We start from the raw sequence: 25642 nt of genomic DNA on the forward strand, positions 1-25642 counted from the left end.
AGTTGTCTCGAGGATTCACTTCTGCCTCTTCCTCCACGTTCTTCTTTTTTCCAACACGGGTCACCTGCAGCTGGGCCCTCCAGGCTCGTGCGTCGCAAACCATCTGGAGGGCACAAGTATCGGCTAGCGCGCGTAAATTGAAGTAGCATTGTGTCAATAGCCCCACAGTGATGGTCTAGTGGCTAAGGTACTCGGCTATACCGACCCGCAGGTCGCGGGTTCGTACCCCGGCTTCGGCGGCTGCATTTCTGATGGAGGCGGAAATGTTGTGCTCAGATTTGGGTGCACGTTAAAGAACCCCATGTGGTCTAAATTTCCGGAGCCCTCCACTACAGCGTCTCTCAAAATCATATTGTAGTTTTGGGACGTTAAACCCCGCATATCAATCAAATCAAACATTGTGTCATTATATACAGACGGGTCCTGTACTGAAGAATCGTCAGCCTGTGCGGTATTTTTACCCGAACTTGAAGAAATGGAAATGGATAAATGAACACCCACATTTTCATCAATGACAACAGAAATGATCCAATTTTTGAAGCAGTTAACTTTATCTCCGACAATTCTGGGACACGACAGTGGCTAGTATGTTTGGATTTCAAATCCGCTCTTCAAAGAATCAAGCATGCTAGATCACCTTACAACGATTGCGAAGTAGCACAACGTATTCCATAAAGTGTAGAATATTCCCCAGCGCATGGTCACAACGTCGTATCCCAGTGGGTACCCAGCCGCTTTGAAATAAAGGTTAAAAAAGAGGCAGACACACTCGCCAAGAAAGCCTTGAACGCGGAATCGCGGAATCCTTACGTCTAGGCGGATATTCGAAGTGGTAAAAGGCAAGGAATCAACCACTGTTTTATGGAGAAGTGGTTTCGTAACCCTAAATCAAAGCCATCATTGCTAGATGATGGGCACAGAAAATATTTTCAATAGCTATAGATCTTTCGCGGCACTTAGAGATGTTGCTACACAGAATTCAACTGGAACTAACGTATACAAACAGTTTCGTGCAGAAAATACATCAATCCAGCTGACCGGAATGCTACTGTGGCCACAAAGATGAGAATTTAGGTCAAAAGTTTCATAATGCGTAAAGTGCGCAAAAGAAAAAAAAAAGAATATTTATTTTTTTACATACCCTAAGAACCCGGGAGGGCATAACATAGGGGGGGATTAGGAAGATTTTCACCATGTGCAAGATACATTAAATGTTCAGAAGCATCATTAAGTAGAGCTTAATTGGAAAAAAATTAAAAAAATAGAGTACACACAAAAGTGGTGATAAGGATAATAAAAACATATATATAAACTCTGCAGAAGAAAAGGTACGTTAATAAAAATACAATGGGCTCCAGGTAACAAGTGTAGGTGCGAATAACACACACAAAGATATTCAAGTAATTCACCTAAACAACAACACCGCATAACTACATTAATCGATTGGAACTTCTAAGAACACTTTTACCGTTTTCAGAAAGGATGATGATTCTGTTAGAGTGGCTACATCAGCTGGCAAAGAATTCCAGTTGGTTATTGACAGGGCTAAGGGCGAGTTTTGGTATTTTTTTGTTCTCGGGAAAAGGGGATTAACTTTGTTAGGGTGATCAACACGGGCTGAAATGTGTGATGGCGAGAGGATATGCTTGCGCGCAAACTGGCAGTTGCTGTGGAAGAGTGAGTGAAAATTGGACAGTCTTGCAAGTTTACGGCGCATGGCAAAGGAGGGCAGATTAAGCGATTTCAGTATGGAACTCACGCTTTCATACGGTGAGTATGACCACGTTATGAAGCGCGCAGCTTTGTTTTGAATTGATTCAACCAGGTAAGTTAAATTTTCAGTGTGAGGGTGCCATATTATGAAGCATACTCCAGCGATGGTCTTATCAGGGAAACGTTTGCATGCAGTCTGGTTTCTTTGGTGGCAAGGTATAATCGCCTTTTGAGGATGCCAAGTTTTTTTATTGCTTTAGTAGTGATATGTTCAATGTGAGTGGTCCAGTTTAGATTGGCTGTGAAAAATACCCCAAGATATTTAAAGGATTGTACTGAATCAATTTGAATGTCGTTTATGGTGTATGACTTATGCAAAGGGATTAGAGCAGAACTAAATTCCGAGTGCTTAGTTTTCCCTATATTAATTGCCATCTGCCACGTGTCGCTCCACTCGGCCAGCCTATCGAGGTCAGATTGTAAAATGATATTATCGTTAGGGAAAGTTATTTCTTTGTAAATTACGCAGTCGTCTGCAGACAGCCGGATTTGCGAACTTATGTTACATGCTATGTCATTAATGTATATTAAGAACAAAAGAGTACCAAGAACCGAGCCTTGGGGAACACCGGATAAAACGCTAGTAGGGTTAGAGATGTAGCTCTTTAGTTTTACAGATTAAAAGCGGTTAGTAAGAAACTCCAGTATCCATTGTGTTGTATTGTTTTCAAGCTTCAGATTGCGAATTTTTAGTTCTAAACGTTTGTAGGGGACCCTATCAAATGCCTTTGAGAAATCAATAAATATGGCATTGACATGACGGGAAGAGCTAAGCGCAGAATGAAGGTCAGTAATTGATTCAAAAAGTTGCGATTGACACGAGAAATTTTGCCGAAAACCGTGTTGGTTATTTAGGAGCAAGTTATTTAAATCAAGATAAGCCATTATATTTGTGAATAGGATATGTTCGAGAAGTTTGCAGCATATGGACGTCAAAGAGATTGGTCTGTAGTTATTGGGCTGAGTATTATCACAAGATTTGAATATGGGGATTATGTAAGCAGACTTCCAGTCCTCTGGTAAGCAACCGGTATCTAAAGATTGTTGAAAAATTACGCGAGCAAAGAGGCTGAGAAGTGGCTGGTTAGTTTTAAAAGCTTAGCGCTAATATCATCAGGGCCAGGGCTGGTTTTAAGAGCTAAACGATCTATTGCACAAGCTACACCGTGTGCCGCAATAGTGATGGGAGAAAATTGATTAGAGATAGCTAACTGTGGCAAATTTAGGTTGCTATCGAGTGGTCTCTCGATTGTTTAAACTTCAGAAAAAAAAAGGGTTAAGTTTTTCAGCACAGCCGGCTAAGCTCAGGGTGTCGCCATCCTCTCCACACAGTGCTGGCACCGACTCTCTTTCCTTGGGATTTACCGTGCTCCAGAACTTCTTAGGGTCAGTTTTGAACATGTTAGGTAGCGTGTCGTTGTAGTACTTATTTTTTGCTTCAGGAATTGCGGCTTCTGTTTGTTTGGAAACGTTTTTATAGTTCTGCCAGTCCTCCGAAGCGTTCGTTCTCGACGCTTTAGTGTACGCTCTCTTTTTTCTAGTAAGCCATCTTTTAATGTCACGGGTGAACCATGGATCATCCACTCTTTCAGTTATTGTAATCACCGACACACAAAGACGTTCTATTTCTTTTAATTTGTCACAAAATAAGCACCAGTTTTGTTCAGTAGACTGATTGGGAAAGTTAGATATCAATTCACCCGAAAAAGAATCTAGCAATCTGTTAAGCTTATCCGTGTCTGCGCGTGCGTAATTAAGTATATTTTTTCGGACGCTTCTTTTCTTGGCATGCGGAAGAGGCAGAGAGCAGTGAACTGCTCTATTATCACTTATTTCTTCTAAGATCTCCACGTTAATGCTGTCGGGATGATTGGTTATTATAAGGTCTAAAGTATTGCCGTCCCGTGTTGGTTCCTGCACAATCTGTTGTAGGTTGTGTCATGAAGAAGGCGCAGAAAGTTAAGCTGTTCATGGTGATTAGGATGAGCAGGCACAGATAAAGTGGACTAGTTGATTGAGGGATAGTTAAAGTCGCCACCAAGTATTAAAACACATTATAATAAAGTATTATATAAAGAAAGAGAGTTTTAGGTTTGTACAGACGTCCCGTCGAACTAAAGAAAAAACTTGCACCATGGCCTGCAGTGCATCTTCATAAAAAGGTGAATATCTTCCTGGTAGGCTTCTTAGTGGACTTCGGCCTGGATAAGCGCTTCTGATGTACAACTAGGCGTTGTAATATATTAAATGATGTGTTTGTACACATACTAAGGATAGAAATAGAAATGCTTGCGTGTGAACATTTTATTGCAGTGTGAAATGCTGCAAGAAAACTGTAAAATTTCATGTTATTTCAACCTGTTTCAGTGTTCTTTTATATTTCTTTACTCAGGGTTCATTTGGGTAACCTTGTTTATGTTATTTCACTCCATAACTTATCGATATGAAGTAACCGAGGTAATGTGCACCTCAACCTCTTCAAAGCAACACAGTTATAACATAACAGAGCAGACCCAATACATATTGTGTTAGGCTCCATGTTTGGGTTTATCAGGGAAAAATCTGACAAACGTTCACCGGTAAAATTTGTTACCATTCCCACTTATCCGATAAACACCGAGTTCAAGACACAATGTGATCTGGTTCTGTTATTTATTGAAACGGTAATTTCTAAGCACTCATTTATACAACTTATCGTTTGACACAGATTAGAGTTTACCGTGCATCGACAGCATATCGAAGACAGCACCAATTGCACATTTCATAGCGGCACTGTCACACACGAAGTGATAGCCGTTAACAGATCAACAAATGTAGAAGCACCAGAAGCGCGCGACGGCATCTCGATATACAAACCCATGGAGACATTAAGATGTGCCAAGCAACAGCAGCGCTAGGGCGCCCAGACCACCTAGACAGAATCGAATACGCACACCCAGGTTTTGCCCCTCACTGCTACCACAACCCCTTTCAAGAAACTTCATTGGACTGAGTTACAGCCACGCGTAAGCCAGTCGATTGGGTATGTGTGATTGGTCTGCTCTCTCTAGCAAGCATGTCAGAGAGATAACAGTTTTAGATGGCCACGAAAGTATAGGTCAAGCGTGGAAAAGACAGCTCAGGAAACGTTTACATGCCCACATCACCTGTTTCTGTGGCGCATAAAGAGAAATTTTACGCATGCAAAATGGAAAGACTATGAAAGCGTCGCGGTGATTACGTAAAAGAGTATAGCGATTTTGAAGAGTGAACGTACTCTGAAGGAGTCATTGTTTGGAAAAGCATTGCCAATAGCAAGGGTGCCGAGAGAACTGTGGAACGTTTACGATCACAGCGCCACTTCTATATAAAGAAGCGCCGCACAGACACAAGTGAAGTTTCTTTGAAGTGTTGATGCTTTGAATTAACGGCTTCATGTACGAGAGTTTATTCAGCATGCTTCGTACCATTTCGGGTGATTTTAAAGGGCTATGCCAGAGTCTAAACAGACTTGCATGGCTAGAGTTTGATTTGTTCCCATCGTCTTGTTATTGCCATCGCAAAGGCCACTAGTCTAAGCAAACTACACTGGAAAAATGCATCATTCTGGCCTGCTCAAAGACAGAAAATGCGAATGACATCCCTCATCAGTTTTGCCTTGCACTGTGTTATACTGGGATTCCACAGTAACTGTGATTCATGTCATGCTTAAATTCCACAGCTACCGAGAGGTCTATCAGCCTGGGGCAGTAGAATGACTGCACTAATTTGAAGGACCTCTTGGTAGCTTCTTTCGAAGCAAGTGTCATGCTATATCGGATATACCTACATGAGGCGAGTGACAAAGACGTTGTGACCATAAGCTCTTTCATAAACGACGAGCCCATTTACGTCAATATTGACAAGTCACCGGAGCTTCGTGGACGTCCAGCCATGGCGGTGCCCTCAAAATTCAATGATGATGAGCTTCCTGTACGTAGAAGCCTCATGATCGGCTTTAAAATAGTGCAACAGTCTAACGCATTATCAATTGGCGTGTTGATATGAACCGCACTTCAGAGGGTTCAAAGATCTTAGGCGACTTAACTGTACTGTACTCTGATTCAATTTCCTACATGCAGAAGCTTCACAAGGGCTCAGTGCATCTCTCCAACCTTGAATTCAAGGCGCTTCACTTGAATGATCCGTGCCACCTACTCAACAACGCTCTGGAAGGTGTACTACGGACGAGCTCATTCAACGTAGTTCGTGGTTTTGTTGTAGACTTTCTAGCTATGTTGAAATCGTTGTGGAGGCTGCGCCGTAAATTTGATCTTGTGTGCTTTGCCGTGGGTGTGACTGTCACGTCACTGAAAACTGTGTGTCCATCGAAGTGGTTTTCTTTTTATGAAGATCTAGAAGATATTTCGGACTAATGGCATGCCGTTTTGTCTTTCGTGAGAAGCGACGAAGCCGAGAGGATGAAGTGTGAAAAACTCAGGTGTCTTTCTTTGCTCGCCCGAAGCTTTGCACAACTTTTTCACTCGTTAGGATGAGATTTCTGAAGACCAATGCATGTGCCGTGACCTGAATCATTATGGAACTTGAGACAAAGAGTACGTGGTACACCAACTTTATCCCATACTGGTGGTTCGTTTTCACACCTCGTCTTTTCTACTCTCTTCCTCGTTTTTGTCACGTTCATGTATGTTCAAAACAGAACGTTCTGCACAGGATGTGGATCCAGTGGCCTACAATGCCGTAAAGCCATATAATGCAGTGGCTATATCCATACTTTATTGTGCTAAGTTGACAACACGGGAGGCAACCCAAGAAGCCCTACATGCCACGCGTTTCCCAGGAGCCATCTCAATTCCAAAAGGACTTGTTTTTGGGCTTGTTGGTGCATACTTGATGTAGAAGACTGAGGTGCAAAAAATATCGTGAAGCAGGAAGAGCTCTGTCTTATCTCCTGCTCTTCCTGCTTCATAATATGTTCTTTGCGCCTCAGTCTTCTGCACCAAGCCATCTCAATGTTTGCGTGAGCCCAGTCCCATTCCATACTAACAAACGGAGCTAGTTTATTTTCAAAATGCCAGTTTTATTCAGCCGTGGTTATAAAAACAAAAAGTCCAAACTTTGCCCCAAAGGTGAAACAATGAGCGGGATAGCAACAAATTGGAAGGTCGCGCGAAGAATGGCAAGCACATTGAAACGTATCCCGTGTTTCGCACGCACAAATGACGCACGAAACGTACTCACAGGTAAAGATGAGCGTGAATAAGTATCTCTGTTGTTACTTCGCTGCGTCTGAAAAGCAGGCCCTTTTCGCAAACAGAGACTGTGCTACGAGTGCATTGGCCATTGTGCACTCAGTAACTACAACAGAATCGTTCTGGTGAAAGCCCAAAGCGTACGATTGCCCCCACCACGAGATAAGCGAGCGCCCGCGAGAGTGTCCCGTCAGCGGGGCAAAGTACGCGTGGAAAGTAAGAGCGTGCCTCGCAGCTGCCTTCTTCTGCGCCTTCCCATTTCCTATTCTCTCCTGTTCATTACCCTCCCCCATCTCCCTTCAAGAAAATGCACCAAGCTCCCTTAAGGACTGCAGAAATCAGGCGCCCTTTCCCTCCTCTAACCACCAACCCCGCGTCGTGACAATCTGGCGACGCGCGCTCACTGTGCCATCTCGCTGGTAATGCTGAGAACACGATAGCAGTACCCCCTGAGATGCCCATCACCAGCGGGAAGTGACAGATATAAATAGCTTGCCGTATGAACGTTGAAAGAGGGGATCCTTCGTGGCTCAGTGGCTAATGCCTCGCTCTCACAATTCAGAGGACGGAGGGTCAACTCCACGTGCCGGAGTCTTCTTGTGGATTGTTTTTCTTCTTTGCGTTTTCATATACTGCCTTGGAATATACATAGATACATATACATATATGGTGAATGAAAGTGGCACCCACGCTGGTAGAAAAATTCAGCCGAGAGTGTCCATATAATTGCTACTGCAATAATATTACCCATGTGCTTTAATTTTAATTATACAACGTTTTCAGCGAGGTTCTTGCGGTTAACGTGGTGAAAGCTCAATGAAAGGAAGTCTTGCATTGGGTTGATTATGGAGTCATGGTACCTGAGTATGTGTTTATGGAGTGTGTAGAAGGTTCGATGCTCAGCAACCATGAACGGGCTCTTGAATTCAATGCAGAGGACAACAAATTGTCAATTACGCCACAGCTGACGTAATGTACGGCACAGCTGACGTAATGAATGCGCGTAACCTACAGCGTTGTATCATTGGTTCCAGCAGCCATATGAATTATTCGTTTTTTTTTTGTTACACTGATACAAGTGGCTTTGAAGTCAACCTTTTACGTGTGAGTGCGTGTGAGTGGTAGACAATGTCTTTCGTTATGCGACTATTATTTTTAACGTCCCTGTGGCTGTCTTCATTTTATCAAATTTTCTGCATCAGTAATGCGAAATTTATTGAACAAGTCAGCCCATGTAATCTTAAATTGACTCGAGGAACCAATTTAATCTTGAACATGGAGGAGATAGTCTCAGGGCTAGCTTGTCGGGACGTGAGCGAAGCGTTTTTGCTACTCTGAAAATGCGTCTGATAATGCCTCATTGCCTTCGTGGACTGAAGCATTGACTGAAAGTGTATTGAAATGCTTGCTGCTCTCTGTTCCTATACCTCTAGCCGATATCCCTTTGTCATGATTGTGGCTGCATTACATATCGAGGGCTTACGTCTTGCGAGGTGTCGACTAATAATATCTTCAACATAATTCCATCTCGCACCAGAATGGTTGGGCCATCGCAAGATACTCCGGCAACTAAACTTCAGGAGTAAAAAGGCAGCTTTGGTTGAAAAAAAAAGCAATTTGCAGGATTAAAATACTTATCACACGGTGTCTTGTTGAGAGCGCAGTTGCCTGCTATGCTTTAGACGGTATACTCTTCTCGGAGTATTAGATGATTGAGCTGTCTTCCATCCCTGTAGAAAAAGGAATGTTTTCGCTCGCCCTTTTTAGTGCTATGTGAGAAAGTGCGACTATGCATTGGCGTAAGAATATCGTGTTTGCAGGTGCGACCTCGACTTACAATTGCAAGTTCAGTTTTTTGTTGGCACAAAGGTATTAATTAAAACAAAATACTCCTTAGGTTTTCTGTTGTATTTCAGTGTTCAGGTGTGAGTTTCCGTCAACCTGGTGTGCCTTAAGATCGAAACCTGAGCGTTAAAGCGTTCGGTCGTTTTCAAAACACAATAAAAATCACAATGCTTATTCGATGTAGTTCGAAGGAACCTAAGCCTGGATTTCATCAATGTATTGATTACCATGGGAAATGTCTACCAGTTCATTTGTTGGGTGTTTCAGTTTTTCATTTGCTTTCGTCGTTTCGTCGTATGTACATTTCTTTTCTGTAGCTCCTGAATGTTTGCGTACACAAGTTATCGTTCGACGTTCTATGCATGATGTAGAAAAATTGGCTACAACGTATGGAGGTGTCAGCCTTGGCACACAATTGCTCGATTTCACTGGACCATAACGATCATATGGACAACTGATCAAATATAGAGCAAATATCTGGTGCAGGACAGGGGAAGGGATGAAGATGAGCGCAAACTTCCAATCGAGTTGGTTTGAAAATAGCGCTCGTCTTCGTCTCTTTTATTTGTTCTGTGGCAAATATTTGCTCTATACGTCATCAGTTAAAATTTATTCTCTTGTCGAGCATATGGACTTCATAGTTGACCACAATGAATAAGCCCATAACTCAGCCACCATGACGACTCAAGTAGGAAGGGCTATGGTTTGTTTTACTTACACCCAAATACGGCTCATGAAGTGGAACGTTAACTTTCTGAGGCTGTGCGCGTCGAAAGAGAGCTTAGTTGCCGTGTCGGCATCAGCCACGTTTCCACGGCTGGCGGGTGGACGCGAATGATAGCGGAGTGATGGGCCCAGCTTGAGCGGGAAGTTGCGCAGCGGCGAGCCTCGTGTTGGATGCAAGGAAACAAAGCCAAGGTCACGAACCGACTTGATTCCGACAAGTAGGTGCGATTGGCGTAGCGACGTCGCCTGTGGAGGGCTCGCGAACGAGTCAAGAACAAGATAGAAGCAGAGTAGTCTTGGCTCACTGAGAACCTTGACATCGTCTCTGAATATTGGCTTTCGATGGTTTACATAACAAATATTATAGGCAAGTATGCGCGTGAAAGAGCTAATTGTGCATTGGAAGGCAGAGGATTTAGTCAGATTAGAGAAATCATTGATGAGCTGCTCTGCGTGGGGAAGACCAACAAAGAGGAGCGTTTTTCTTTTTGACATTAGTAAATTTATTTTTGCGCATCTCTTTTCAGGTGTGAAATATGCGGCTGCAAATCATCTGATGACAATAATGTACGATTTTTTTTACATCCCAAGACCAAGATATTATTATGAAGGGTGCTAAAATGGACAGCTCTAAAAATGTAGGCCATCTGGTGGTCTTTAACGCGCACTTACATTGCTCGGAAAACAGACCGTCATCATTTTGCATTCATCTGAATGCGACCATCGGCCTTCAGACCAAGAGGCGTCCACCGTAGCCGCTACACTACCAAAGTATCAGATTAAGTGTCATTGCTTCCTTACGAAAAAAAAAGTCTATTTGAAGTTTGCTTTCCAACTGTACACTTTCAGTGACTAAGAGCAAGATGACGCCTGTTTGTACCAACAGGTCCGGCTAAATATCATTGCGCAGAGTTTGGAGGAAATGCGCGACAACATCACACCCATTTAGTTCATTACACCAGTGTGGTATCTACAGAAAGTTTCGTCTAATGGAAAGACAAATGCACGTCAACATGAGTTCACAGCAGCAACGTGGCATGCTCAGCGTCATGGCAAAACATGCGGCCCTGATGCGCTGATGCAACAAACATTTTGATGCTTCACCGTCGTGTGCGTTACGTGGAACAACTTTTTCTTCCCGCACTGCTTAGTCAAGAGTAGGGGTGACTGTCAAAACCTTGTGCCATCGGCTGTTGGAAGTCTAGTTTGTCGGAATTCACTCGCCAGCATCAGAGGCTCGTAAGAGAGTGGTATTGTATATTATAGATGCAATGAATTGATAAATTATTGAACTTTTCCGCGAAGGCACATTAGTGAAGCCAATACTTTGCTGCCATTTTTTACGTTAAAAAAATCAACCCAATCATCTTAGCTTGCTCCAACTGCTGTACGTTTTTCAACCTCAAAATGAACTCAATAATGGCGACAAAAATGATCAATTTGGTTGATAGTCAATCATTTAGTTGAGTGAGTTTCAATCAATAATTTAGTTGAATTTAGTTGATAGTCAATAACTCGATGATAGTCAATCAGACATAATAATTCTTACAGAAACGTGGTTGAACCCTAACATTACAGATGACGAAATTTTGCCTCGTGCACATTCATACAATATATATAGACGTGAGCGCCCTGATAAACGACTGTCCTCTTCAGAATAAAGAAGGCAATGACTTCATATGCAATCAATGCCAATTACAATTTCGAAATCATCTAGGTATTATGTCTAATAGCTTCCGTTAAGGTACTAATAGGCGCCTCTTACCGTCCGCCTGAATCTGGGCAATCCTTTGTCAATAAACTGCGTGCCAGTACCAATAAGGCAGTCGAATTATGTGCTACTGATAGCGTCTATCTCATCAGAAACTTTAAGTACCCTTTTATTAACTGGCTTGAGCTATCATCATCTTGTCCCATCTCCTCATACTTCTTTAGCCTGACACTTGACTACAACTTGTTCCAAGTCGTTAATCGGCCGACTCGTGAAATTAAGCACAGATTTAGTATAGACAACAGCACCAGAAACAATAACAAAAATAACACACTTGAATGGTTTCAGCGATCACCATTTGCTTCAAATAAGCTTAGATATTCCAGTTCCATTTGTGGGATATGTAACTAAGACAATTTATGATTACAATAAAGCTAACTTCACAGCTATAAACACAGAGCTTAAAATTTTTTCTTCCATACATATTTACGCTCGCTTGACGGCCAATGCATTGAAGAAAACTGGGCTCTCTTTCGAGACAAGGTATCTTGATTGGTTCAACAATATGTCCCTCTGATTGCAATAACTAAAGACGAATCAAACTCTTGGTATACTAAAACACTTAAACAATTAGGAAACAAGAAAAAGCGTTTATATCAGAATGCGAAGCACGCGGGCACCCATCCTGCGCGGGATAAATATCAAGTCTGTTTAAAAACCTACTGCACCGCATTATCTGTTGCGAAAGATAAATATTTTAGCAGGACCTCCCCGTAATAATGAAAACGAATCCAAAACATTTTTGGAAGCCGATGTGTCCTTCATTGTGAAACCAGTTCAATTTCTTGACAACCTAAAACAATCCTATATAAGTGCCCTGATATATTCAACACTTACATCTCATCGGTATTTACTTCCGATGATTATTCTACTCTTCCCGAAGTTTGCGAATGTAATTATAATTACACGGCACCCATTGAAATAACTGAGGAAGGTATAGTGATTCTCATGAATAACCTAAAGGTATCTACTTCGGCAGGTATTTATGGAATAAACTCTAAGATATTAAAAATACTGTTACCACGTCCACTAAAATTTCGCGTTACATTTTTAGCAGTCCTTGACGAGGGGAATTCTACCCTCTGATTGGAAAGTTGCAAAAGTCGTACCAATACTTAAAAGTGGAAGCGAAAGCACAGTACAATATTACCGTCCAATATCTTTCACGTGTATATGTTACAAAATTCTAGAGCACATTATTGCTCCTCATATTTTCAATCATCTGGAATATATTAGGTTTTTTTTTACCATAGTCAACGTGGGTTCAGAAAGAGTCCCTCTTGCGAAACACTGCTATGGGAACTAACGAAAGGCCCCGCCACGGTGGTCTAGTGGCTAAGGTACTCGGCTGCTGACCCGCAAGTCGCGGGATCAAATCCCGGCTGTGGCGGCTGCATTTCCGATGGAGGCGGAAATGTTGTAGGCCCGTGTACTCAGATTTGGGTGCATGTTAAAGAACCCCAGGTGGTCGAAATTTCCGGAGCCCTCCACTACGGTGTCTCTCATAATCATATAGTGGTTTTGGGACGTTAAACCCCACAAATCAATCAACTAACGAAAGACTTGCATTTTAACATGAGTAATAACCCCAGCTGCAGACTGCGTATTTCTGAAATTTCGCCAAAGCCTTTGACTGTGTAGCCCATTGCCGGTCGCTTTCTAAATTTTCATCACTTCATTTGGACTCGTTCACGTTATCGTGGACACGTAACCTTCTTTCCATCCCCGATCAATTCATACTTGTTAACAATCTCTCCTCTAATCTTTCCCCAGTTACCTCAGGCGTACCACAGGGCAGCGTACAGGGTCCATTAATATAGTTTATTTATATAAACGATTTACCCAATAACATTTTTTGAAGCATGCGAATCTTCGCGGATGATTGTATTTTATACCGCCCCATTACGTCAACTACTGACCACTTGGAAATCCAGTGTGATCTCAATCTTATTAACGAGTGGTGCACACATGGCTAATGACCTTTAACACATCAAAATGTAAATTAGTCACATCGATCCGTAAACATATCAATTCCAAGTATACATACAGCATTCAAGACGACTTACTATCACACGTATCACATTACAAGTACCTTGAGATTCACCTTTATTTAGATCTGTCATTGTCCTTTGATATTTCATCGGTATGCTCTAATGATTCAAAGTTATTGGGTTACATGCGGCGCAACCTCAGCCATTCACCCGCTAATACTCGTAAACCTCCATTTGTTCGCTTGCAACTTGCGTTCGCATCCTCCATCTGGTCTCCATATCACAATAATGTGATCAACGTACTACAATCCATCCAAAATAAGGCAACCCGGTTCAATAGGGCAGCCCAGTTATATAAACTTTAGGCGTTTATTCTATTGCGCACATGACACGGGATGACCACATAAATTACCTAATTAGCAAACGATCTAGTACACTAGGTGTGATGGGCCGTGGCTCTTTTGAATGTCCTATAAGCATCAACATGTTCTTATATAATGCTAAGTTGAATAAATTCCTGATTTGGGGTACTACAACAAAAGAAAACAGTGAAAAGCTCGCAGTTTTACAAAAACACGTGAGTTAATTAGCAAACAAGGTTTGATACCTCTCACACAGCAGTGACCTCTATATAAGACACAACATTGTCCCGGTAAAGTAAATTTTTATATAATCTATGTCGGCAGTATAAATCTAGCCTAATGAAAAAAACTCGCAGTCTACAAACGCTTGCAGGATCACAGGCTACCCACTAAAGTATAATATACGCAAACCTGAAGAATGGCAGATCAAGAAATGTCGCAATAACTATATATGGTCAAAGAATGCTGAGGTTCACGCTCCCAGCTTTAACGATTATAATCAGTAAAGAGCAGCTTTTTAACATTTGGAAAACTTCACTTAATGAGCTACGGAGAATTTTCACCACCACATCATTAGCATGAATGTGCCTCATAAATAACGCCGTCTTTTTCTTTTTCGTATTTCGCTGTTTCTGGAAGCAAAAAGTTATTTTATTTCGTTTTCTTTATTATGTACATAGAAGCAGGTTACTTTTTTTGCATTAAAGATAGTCTTGTACAATATATGTGTACATTTTATTTTCCTGTTCTTTTTTCTGTTTGTTTTTCGTTCGTTACCACCTTTTACGCTGTATCACGTGTAGGGTGACCAGGATACCCTCAAGTTGATTGAATCTGCTTTTTTCCCTGGTCTCCCACAGCATCGTGTTGTAAATATATGAACTAGCAAATAAATATATAAATAAATAAATATCATGAATCTATATTTACCACAGCAGTTTCACACAAATGAAAACTGATCTTGGCCTCCTTAGCAATGCGCCGTGACATAGCCCTACTAACAATATTCCGCAAATATGTCCACTCTGACAGGTCATGTTCACTTTATCCCCATGTCCTATACCGAACATCCAGAAGGTTACATAATATCTTGAGTTTTGCACGCATATATAGTCGCACATTAACAGTCAACTCATAAGCACCACCATGAGCCATTACATTATGGAATAAGCTGCGAGATTCACTGTCCAACCCTGACACATTCCACCACCAACTAATTTGTCATCTTCACTGACGTCGTTCTTTGTCCATTAATAAAAAAACAAGATTTTTGTATACATGTGTATGTATACAAGTATATATGCATATATTTATTTATTTATTTATTTACAGTACTGCCACTCTCATCCGAGAGCACAGCAGGAGGGCATACAAATGTATGTACAAGAAACATGTGAATCTGCAGGCTTGATTCATGAGGAAGAACAAAAAAGAACATATGCACACAAAGACAGAATAATTGCACAACTTTACGGATAAACACGCCTATATTACAAGCTGTAGTAACAAGAAGAAGAAATAAACGAAAGAGACAAGTCCATCAAAAAGGTAAGAATAGTTCCAATACAAGGCTGCAGCAACGAAATACACAAGAAATTAACAGATTTGTAAGCTGGAAATGCTACACGTGTGCTGTTCGGTTAGCGCAACAATAAGTGTTATTTCTACACTGAATAATCTAGCATTTCGACGAACTTAGATAACGAGTCAGTGCATGTTATCACGGGGTCGAGTTTATTCCACTCGCGTATTGCCATAGGAAAGAAAGAGTACATAAACGTGTCGTTACTGCAGGAATATTCGGTTATGGTGCGGTCGTGTTTGTGACGTGTAGGGCGGGTCTGAGAAAAAGATATGTATTTATGCGTATCAGTCTTGTAAATGTTATGAATTAGCTGGAACAAGAATTTTAGGCGAGCGTGCCTCGCTCTAACTGACAAACTTTTTATTCCTGAATCAGCCAAAAGGTTAGTGGGAGAGTCAGTCCGTTTATATTTATTGTAGATGAACCTTATAGCCTTTCGTTGGACACTTTCAATCTTTTTCATGAGGGTAGTCGAGTGGGGAAACCATATCGTGCTTGCATATTCCAGAAGCGGTCTTACGAACGTTCTATAAGCTAACAGCTTGGTAGGAGTGGGGGACGTCTTTAGGCACCGTTTTAGGTAGAACAGTTTGCGCAACGCGACGGCGGTAATATTTGTGATGTGTGAATCCCATTTAAGATCAGAAGTAAGCGTAATTTATAAATATTTGTGTTGCGAAACCTTACCTAAGGGTATGTCATTAATGAAGTATGTAAACATAGAAGGCTGTTTTTTTTTTGTTGAAACAGTCATGGTAACGGATTTTTTAATGTTTATTGTCATTTACCAGTCAGAACACCATTTCGTTATTTTACTAAGCGACGTGGTAAGCATTAAGTGGTCCGTATAGCTATTAATTTACCTGTAAATAATGCAGTCATCTGCAAATAACTTGATGTTGCACTCGATATTGGAAGTTATGTCGTTAATAAAAATTAGGAATAATAACGGTCCTAGGACTGACCCCTGCGGAACCCCGGATGTCACAGGTACGGTCTCAGATGGTGTGTTGTCGAAGACAACAAACTGGGACCTGTGCGAGAGGAAGTCTTTTGCCCATGCCGATATTGCGCCTTTGCCAATCACGTTTTCCAATTTCCCAATTAATTTAGTATGGCCTACACAATCAAACGCCTTGGAAAAATCCAACAGAATGATGTTTGTTTGCGCGTGGTTGTTTATTGATAGTGCGAGGTCGTGAACTACTTCTGCTAGCTGTGTAATAGTTGATAGGCCGCTGTGAAAGCCGTGCTGATGAGGTGATAAAAAGTTCACTTTTTCCAAGTAAACAGTTAGATGCTTCAGGATTATGTGCTCAAGTAATTTGCATGACGTGCTTGTTAGTGAAATAGGCCTGAAATTTGAAACGTCATTTTTGTCTCCTGATTTGTGAATTGGTACTATTTTTGCTATTTTTCAGTCTTCCGGAAGGGTAGATGTTGAAAGCGACTGGCGAAAAATTAGGCCGAGGTACTTGCTACACCATTCTGCATTTCTTGTTAGGAATTCATTCGGTATGTCATCCGGGTTGGTGGATTTTTTCGGGTCCAAGTTAAGCCATAGTTGCATAATTCCAGCGTCTGTGATGTTAACTTCGTCAATTTTGACAGTATTGTGCTGATCCAAATAAGGTGAAATGCCATTATCTGTCGTGAATACCGAGCGGAAGAAATCATTATGCGCATTCGACTTCGCTACCTTTTCTTCTGCTGTTAGTGTAGACGACGCTTCAGGACTTTTACGAAAATGCCTCCAGAATTTCCGCGGGCTATTTGTGATAAAGTTTGGAAGGGTTACGTTGAAGTAATGCTGTTTGGCTTGCTGCGTCTTTGTTTTCAGTCTCATGACTGCATTTAATAACTTCTCGTTACCTGGTGAGTTGGCGGGGTTGATCCTCGCTGCCCGCCGTAACCTTTTTACTTGACATTTCGCTTGGATAACTTCTCGATTTATCCATGGGTTTTTTAGGTTGGTTTTTTTGTGTTTCACAGGTATAAAGGTATTGATGGAGTGAAAAACAATGACCTTGAACTGGAGCCACAACAAATTTACATTTGCGGACATGTCTGAGGCAGTTTCAAAAAAAGGTTGGAATTCATGCGCGAGATACGTTTGAATACTGTCATTCTTGGCTTTCTGATAATTGATAATGGTTACTGCGGCAGGGCGAACTGTGAATTTACAATCAAGTACCAACCGACAAACAGGCATCTTGTGGTCAGATATCCCGTCAGCAACGCTTATCTCGATTTGCTCGTTTAGAAAATGGTCGCTCAGAAGGACGAGGTCGAGAATATTTTCAGTGGTTCCTTGTATGCGTGTTGCATCGGCTACTACCTGATGAAGGTTAAAATCAAGCATTAAATTAACCAGTGCTTTCGATGACAGAGACCTGTGGTGCATAGTAGCCCAGTCAAAATCAGCGAGGTTGAAGTCACCCATAATAATCACACGATTGCTGCGTGCATGCTGCGAAAGAAATTCTTGGATGAAAGATATACCGTCTTCACCGGAGGACGGGCTACGATAGACGCATCCAGTGATTGTACTCGGGCCGTCGCAAGCTATCTTACAAAAAACAGCCTCCGCACTTGCTACCTCGGGCAAACATGTGAAAGGGATACATTTTTTAATTAATAAAGCTACCCCTCCACCTCGAGCCTATCTTTCCTGATAACTGAGTAGTTTGGGGGAGCAATTTCATGGCTGGATACGTCTGGGGAAAGCCATGTCTCCGTTATAGCCAAAAGGTCAGGATAAAAATCAAGTAAGATATTCTCGAGTTGTTCTATCTTGTTTAGTATACTCCGGGCATTTATGTTCAGCAAGGTTAGCTCTTTGACAGCGCGTTGCTTCGAGTCGTCGGCTTGCTCGGGATTTCTTTTTGCTTGGTTTCTTTCATTGGACCTTTGCTTGCATTTTGGTCGTTTTTTTCATCGGTATCTTGTCGCTCATTTCATCGCTCCAAACGAATGCGCGCTTGTCAATGTACAATTTGTCAAATGAAAGGGTAACCTTTTCTTTGTTTTCACGGTTTGGCTTCGCACTATCCCATAGCTTCTTTCTTACTTCTCGTTCTTTCGGCGAGAAGTCTTCGCCGATAGCAAACGAAGTACCTTTCAGTTTGAATCCTCTTTTTAGAATTTCTGTTTTCTTTCTCCAGTTCAACAGCCTAAAAATTACTGGCCGTGTTTTTTTGGGTGCAGGTTTACCTAACCGGTGTATCCGTTCTATGGCAACCTTATCTAACTCGAGTATCTCATTGATTATAGTCGTGTTCACCGTGTCCGCTAACGTATCGCTTGTTTCTCCGTCAACCTCTGAGAGACCGTAAACAATCAAGTTATTGCACCGGCTACGGTTGTCCAAGTCATCCATTTTCTTTTCCAGAACTTCAATGGCTTGACTCATAGAATCAATCTGAGTTTAGCAAGATTCTATTTTAACTTCTAGTATAGCCAGGCCGTCTAATTTCTTGTCAATGTTAGCTAGCCGCCCTTCCTTAATGTCTCTGATGTCGGCCGCTATCGCTTGCAGTTGCTTTGCAATGGCAGCTAAATCCGGGCCTGGGTTTGATTCGATATCCCCGGCTAGCAATACGGGTATTGTACCACTTTTATGTATACATCATGTATTTATTCACTATGTGTTGTGCATTATATACCTCCTAGTAATGAAGTGTTTAATTTTTTTCTGTGTTGTTTCCTAGTGGTGTTTGAATTCTTTACATTTTTTTGCTCATTGATGTTATTTTAAAGCCCCCTTACAGAAATCCCAAGGCGCCTGTAGGAGATTTCAAATAAATAAATAAATAAATGTATAAATATATTGTACACTTGGGAAATTACTAGAGTCAGGCTCATCAAATATTTTCTGAGCCGGGCGATCCCTCAGGCTCTCCCTCACTCTCTCAAACTCACGAAACTTTTACTCATCCGGACTCACACATATTCAGACTTACGGCTAGATTTGAGTCTGAGTGAATACGAGTGAGTCCGCTCATGACTTTCTTAGTGAAGAATCAGCTTTCTCGATCATTCAAGGTGTTAATACGGATTAACGGCAATATATCACTTAATTGGTGCTCTTCTTGGAGCCTTTTGCTATAAAACATTTCAATACCACTTTGAAGTGCTTGCGAACCAGGAAGAATATTTTGAAAGAAATTTTCTTGGAAGATACGAAAGCTTAATATATTTTTACGTAAAATGAGACGGGATGTGACTATTTGGCAGTGTACTTACACTGATAAAATCGGAGCGCAGCACACAGAGCGAGCCAACCAGTCCTCTTCGTCGTCTTCTGTCCACAGAATGGTTCACCCTTCAAGCGATAGCTATGTAGCATTACCCCCCGGTTGTAAAAGCACCGACTCAGTGCACTTTATACGTGTTCTTCAGAAGGAGGGTGGTATGGTTTCAACCTACTGACGTGGACTGTGCCACTGGGGGTGTTTGCAGACAGGTTAGTCCCGGAGACTGGAATGACCCTATGAGGTAACGTCCGGGACCAAGAATAGAATCTTGCGGAACACCTTGATTCGTAATGTTAGTGTTAGAGACCGTAAAGACCACATTTTTTTTCAATTAAACAGGTAACGTTTTAGAAAGTGTAAAGGTTGTCCAGTGATGCCGTGAGATTCTAACTTATTAAAAATAATGGAATGATTGAGAGTGTCAAAGGCTTTAGCTGAATTCAGAAAGACGGAACCTGAGAAGTGGAGCTTCAAGACAAAAATCAAACTGAGAAGAATTTTTAATATTGAATTTCAAAAGGTAAGTGTTGATAAGCTTTACAAACAAGCGTTCAAATAATTTATTTAATGATGAATGAATAGAGAGAGGCTTATAATCTTTAATATCACATTTACCGCTTTTCCTAAAAGTTGGTTAATTTTTGCACGCTTCAATGCGACAGCAAAAAACTTTTAGAAAAAAAATTACAATGATTATATGGGTAATGGCTGAGAAATGATATCAGCAGCCATCTTTTAACTGATAAGCGCAAATGTTATCCAGACTGGTAGAAGAAATTAACGCCCCGCCGCGGTGGTCTAGTGGCTAAGGTAATCGGCTGCTGACCCGCAGGTGACGGGATTGAATTCCGGCTGCGGCACCTGCATTTCGGATGGAGGCGGCAATGTTGTAGGCCCGTGTGCACAGATTCGCGTGCACGTTAAAGAACCCCAGGTGACCGAAATTTTCGGAGCCCTCCACTACCGTGTCTCTCATAATCATATGGTGGTTTGGGGACGTTAAACCACACAAATCAATCAGTCAATCAATCTGATTTTATCTTTGCTGTGAGCCAAAGTGGTAGTATCCCCGAAGATAGGTTGACACTCTTCAACTTTGCAGTGCAGTCTTTTCCTGTAGTACATAAGTACTCTTTCAGCCGACACGTCGGGTTAACGACAACTGTAGCAAAGCACCCTTCACTGAAGCTTATTTATCTAGCAATGACCAGGGCCGCCATCTTCACTGGCTCAAGCGCTACATATCACCTTACAGCTTCTGGTGTTGCTAATATCTATGTCGTTCTTGGCATCGTTACGCAGCAATAAACATATGAATGTTTATCATATCTGTGTGCGTACAACATTTGTACTTATCTTTAACGTCATTTCATAACGTTTTGCTCAATTGAAAGTAACAACACGATCACCTTCCCTCCGTATGCTTTGCCTAGCATCGATTCCCCGAATTTTTTATAAAAGAGTTCCGCAACCTGGCGTGGCTCTGTGGTGGAATACTTTATTATCACGCAGAAGTTTTTGGTTCAGTTATTTTGGGAACTATATTCATCTTCGCATTTGTAGGGTCAATGACGCGGATGTCCATTACTCTTAATGCTGTCACATTTCAATTATCAATGCCGGTCGTCACCGTTTCCTCGGTAGAGTGTTAAGCACTTGTGGCAAACAGCGGCCCATGGTATAGGGGTGTGTGCCACACTTGTATGCAGGAAGGGGTTTCACGTTGTACGCGACCGAATTTCAACATTGTTATGAGCAGATAATCATAATCATCAAACTCTCTAGTATTTCGTGGGACGTACAGGTGAGATACACCGGACGGTACCCCCAATGCATGCTGAACTTGCCATATGGGGAGCGACTGCAAGCCTCCCATACACTATACAGAAAACCCTTCGTGTCTTTACCGACACGCACGCTGCTTACTCGTAAATACTTCACCCAGCGTCAAAGGATGCTACAGCTACCGCAATTCAAAGCATCATTCGTGGGCACGAAAGCCGACAGGCCGATAGAAATCATATGAACGCTGGGGCACAAGCGTATGCCCGGGGGCAATACCAGTTGGGTTGATCTCTTTCTCTGCCCCCACCTCTCAGGGGAAACCCGTATGAGCTCTTAAGTCAAATGGCCCCCTTAGTAACCACAATTCATGACGTGTGCACGTGGCTGCGCCATACTAGTAAAACACGCATTGCGCACGTAACCCCACTAGTCCTATTTTCCAGCAAGTGTTCGCTTTCGTGCCCCCAAGATTGATTTGTGGGGTTTAACGTCCCAAAACCACCATATGATCATGAGAGACGCCGTAGTGGAGGGCTCCGGAAATTTTGACCACCTGGGGTTCTTTAACGTGCGCCCAAATCTGAGCACACGGGCCTACAACATTTCCGCCTCCATCGGAAATGCAGCCGCCGCAGCCGGGAATCGAACCCGCGACCGGCGGGTCAGCAGCCGAGTACCTTAGCCACTAGACCACCGCGGCGGGGCTCGTGCCCCCAAGAAGTCTTCATTAATAAGGTTTATGCAAATTCTGCATAAACACCATAATCCTTAGCAAAATGGACACAACCGGATATTGTGACAGGGATGTGCAATCACTTCGGGCGGCGCTGCCGCGCAGACCTTCACCATTTGCTGTGGCAGTGTTTCGCATTTGAAAAGGGCGGAAGGCCATACAATTTTGAAAGAAACACACTTTCTTAGTACGTAGGGAACGTTTTGAGGAAGTAGACAGATAGGACAGATAGGTGTGCGCTCTGTCTGTCTTCTTCCTAAAATTGTTCCCTGCGCACTAAAACAGTGTATTTCTTTCAAAAATGCATTACCGACCTGACAAAGTAGCCACTCATTTGCAGGCCCTACAAGCTTTGCAGTCTACAAATTAACGTGAAGCGCTCTTTACGGACCCGAACAGGCAGTTATTTTTGTGCAATATGGAAGGCAGAGCGGCATCATCAGAGTGGTTTAGGGGGTCCGACAAACCACAGTACCGGCCGCATACCGCCTCAGTACTCGAGAGGGCGCCTACACCAAGTGCAAATCCCATAATACCGTGAAATAGTAGTGTAGTTTAAAAGTTCCGCTTACCCTCACAGAGGTCGTGCACCTCCTCTTTTTTTTAAATAAACGAATTTCCAACCATCTATTAAAGCCTCTAACCCCCCGTGCTAATTTTTGGTCTCCCCCAAGTTAAGCAGGTGATCACGAGAGCACCCAGATGTAAGCGGCTGGAGAGATAAAGAGATGTATACGTAAATAAAAACGCTCGAAGTGTGTGCTATATGCACAGAAATACTTCGCACTTAAAAAAATTAACGTGGGCTCCTTCAATCAGAAGGAAATTTCTTTTCTTAATTGTTTTATATATGAAAGACGCACTTATGTTATCACTGTTTTTTAGTTGTTTAAAATTTTTGCTGGAGCACATTTTTCTTGCATTTTTTTGCTTTGATGATGTCTACATCATGATATATAGTACTTTTTAGTGGTTTATATAGCATGCGTTCTTTCTAATAAAGTTAGCCCCGCTGCGGTGGTCTAGTGGCTAAGGTACTCGGCTGCTGACCCGCAGGGCGCGGGTTCGAATCCCGGCTGCGGCGCCTGCATTTCCGATGGAGGCGGAAATGTTGTAGGCCCGCGTGCTCAGATTTGGGTGCACGTTAAAGAACCCCAGGTGGTCGAAATTTCCGGAGCCCTCCACTACGGCGTCTCTCATAATCATATAGTGGTTTTGGGACGTTAAACCCCACATATCAATCAATCAATTCTAATAAAGTTAGGAAGGAAGAAACAAGTGGAAGTACCGGAAGGTTAACCAATTTTTAGACAGACTTGCTGCCATTTGCTGGCAAAAGCGGTGAGCAGTGTAAACGGCCACTGGAAAGACATGTTACAAAAATAAAAGGCCAGCGACAGTAGGAAAAAATGAAAAAAAAAGAGAATACGAAACTGCTTATAGGGTCTGTCCCTAAGACCAGTTCACGGCAGGAAGGGTAATCATGGTTTTAAAGCCGTCCGAGCTGAAGATGTACTTGACCATTGTTTTAACGTCCTATTTTCCAATAAAAGAAGTTCATCACGTCCATCTAGTGCAAGGGTCGTGAATCTGCATACCGCGTGGCATAATTATGCAGCCCCCGACACGGCATCCAACTGCCTTGCCACTTCCTAGGCCGACATGACAGTTATGACCCAAAATAATAATGTTCAAAACAACGCACAAATCCCTATCAATTCACCGAATATTGCTTCTTTGCCCCCCGCTTAATCTTCCATGCAGCTTCCCGCTGCAACCTGGCCCTCCGGCTCAAAAACTTGCTGACCTCCCCCCCCCCCCCCCCCGCCTGGTCTAGAAAGTTCTTGTCTTGGTGCATTAAAACGGGTGCACTCACACAGAAGATGGCTGATAGTTTTTTTTATTTATTTGCAGCTGCGTTACTGCATGTAGAGTTGCTGGCCATTCCAGTAAGAAAACACCGTCAATTTGTGAAGGCCACGCCAAGCCCCATGCGGCACAAGAGTTAGTTGTGAGAAAGTGCGGTGTCGTGTGTTGTATTTCTTGCGTCCTTTTATTTAGCTCTACACACGTCAAAGATGCATAAGGTATTCTATTGCGTGGTGAAATTTATAATGAAATTAATTTCATTATGTTATGGCTCTATTATAAGTAGTAATTGCATTAGTAGCGAAATGTTCTCACTCACATATGTATCCATACAGAAGAGTAGAGAATCCAGCCAGGATGGCCAACGTGGTCATGTCGCCGAGGGCGTCTACCACTGATGTGGCTACATTGTCCGGGTTAATGTGGCAGCGGTTAGAATACGCGACCACCAGTACCATCACCGTACCTGCATTCAGTAATGAATGGATGCAGTCAAGTTACATCCGCATCGTCTAGCCACCAGTGGTATGGCTACTTAACCATTGGCATGCAAGCTTTTATGATAAACACATTCGCCTGTGTATTTAACCAAACAGTTTCACAGCAGACTATTGCAATCTTTACGAGGCAGACTTCGTTAGCCACTCATATTTCACAGACAAAACAAACATTTGTAGTGCGAGCAGGGTTGAACAAAAATGATTGACCCTGCGAATGAATGATTTTTCGCAACACTTTGAGTAGTGTGGATGTTTCACCTGTTTGATGAATGCAACCCGAACAAGTTCAAGTAGGTTGAATCAACTGTTACAAATGAAGGGCTCATCGAAAGACCATATAGCTTATATACAGAAGTTACCACTGCACGCTGCAAATGAGACAGCGCGCACGACGCAAATAGTTGCGCATACGTCTTCGGCGAACGCGAGCGCAAACCTCTCGCAAAAAGAAAGAAGTGCAGCACATTGGAAACCATGTAACTATACCTCGAATAATGCAAAATAACAGATGTATTTCATTGCGCTTAGTTGCAATTACTAATGCATTGGTCACATAGCGGTAACTCTGCAAAGCTATTAACAGTTTTTGATATGTGCATGGAAGGCTCGGCTGCGCACACATCATTAATTAGTCTCATTTAGAACACTCGATGCACGATTTCCCTATATTCATATGAGGCTTCAAGCTTGGTCGTCCCAAATTTGTGTGGCTTGTTTTGTATCAACAAATCTAGTTTGGATTTGTATAAGCAATGCATAACACGTCTTCTGCATACGCAGCTTTTACGCTAGCCTGTAAGTCATATAATGCTGTATATTCAAGGGAAATTCAAATGATTCATTGCATAGTACAATGCGTAAAAGTATACATACATTAGGGAAACACCTAGGCAATGATGACACTTTTCATAACACAAAAGGAATAGCATGTTACATATGTTTTTGTTTCACAAAAATATTTAGGTCAGTAAAATTGAATAGTTGAAGAACGATGCAACATTGGCTGGTAATGAAGCATAATAATTGTACCACTGGGGTGTTTATTTCCTATGTGGCATGAAGGAAAGCGAAAAAAAATAATAAAAATTATAAAAATTCATGTTGTCATCCTTTCGAATACGATATTTAACAGAAAGATGTGACAGACAATTTCTCTAAATGCATTTACGTTTTGTAGTGTTCTAATAACATAAATGATATTTATAGAAGGCATTT

At 42.1% G+C, this 25642-nt stretch overlaps 1 protein-coding gene across 4 annotated transcripts in view; it reads right to left on the reverse strand.

Annotated features, from left to right (window-relative positions):
• Positions 1–25642, reverse strand: part of LOC119174081 (solute carrier family 41 member 1) — a 331108-nt gene that overhangs the window by 137268 nt on the left and 168198 nt on the right. For 3 of the 4 annotated variants that reach the window (XM_037424876.2, XM_037424874.2, XM_075896245.1), the window contains exon 4: positions 24247–24393. The exons of the other annotated variant lie outside the window; for it this stretch is intronic. In XM_037424876.2, coding sequence (XP_037280773.1) covers positions 24247–24393 — 147 coding nt within the window. The remainder of the gene's footprint in view (positions 1–24246; positions 24394–25642) is intronic. 4 annotated transcript variants of the gene reach the window in all.

This window comes from Rhipicephalus microplus, chromosome 5, assembly GCF_043290135.1.
Source record: "Rhipicephalus microplus isolate Deutch F79 chromosome 5, USDA_Rmic, whole genome shotgun sequence".
In the NCBI taxonomy this organism is placed as follows: Eukaryota; Metazoa; Arthropoda; class Arachnida; order Ixodida; family Ixodidae; genus Rhipicephalus; species Rhipicephalus microplus.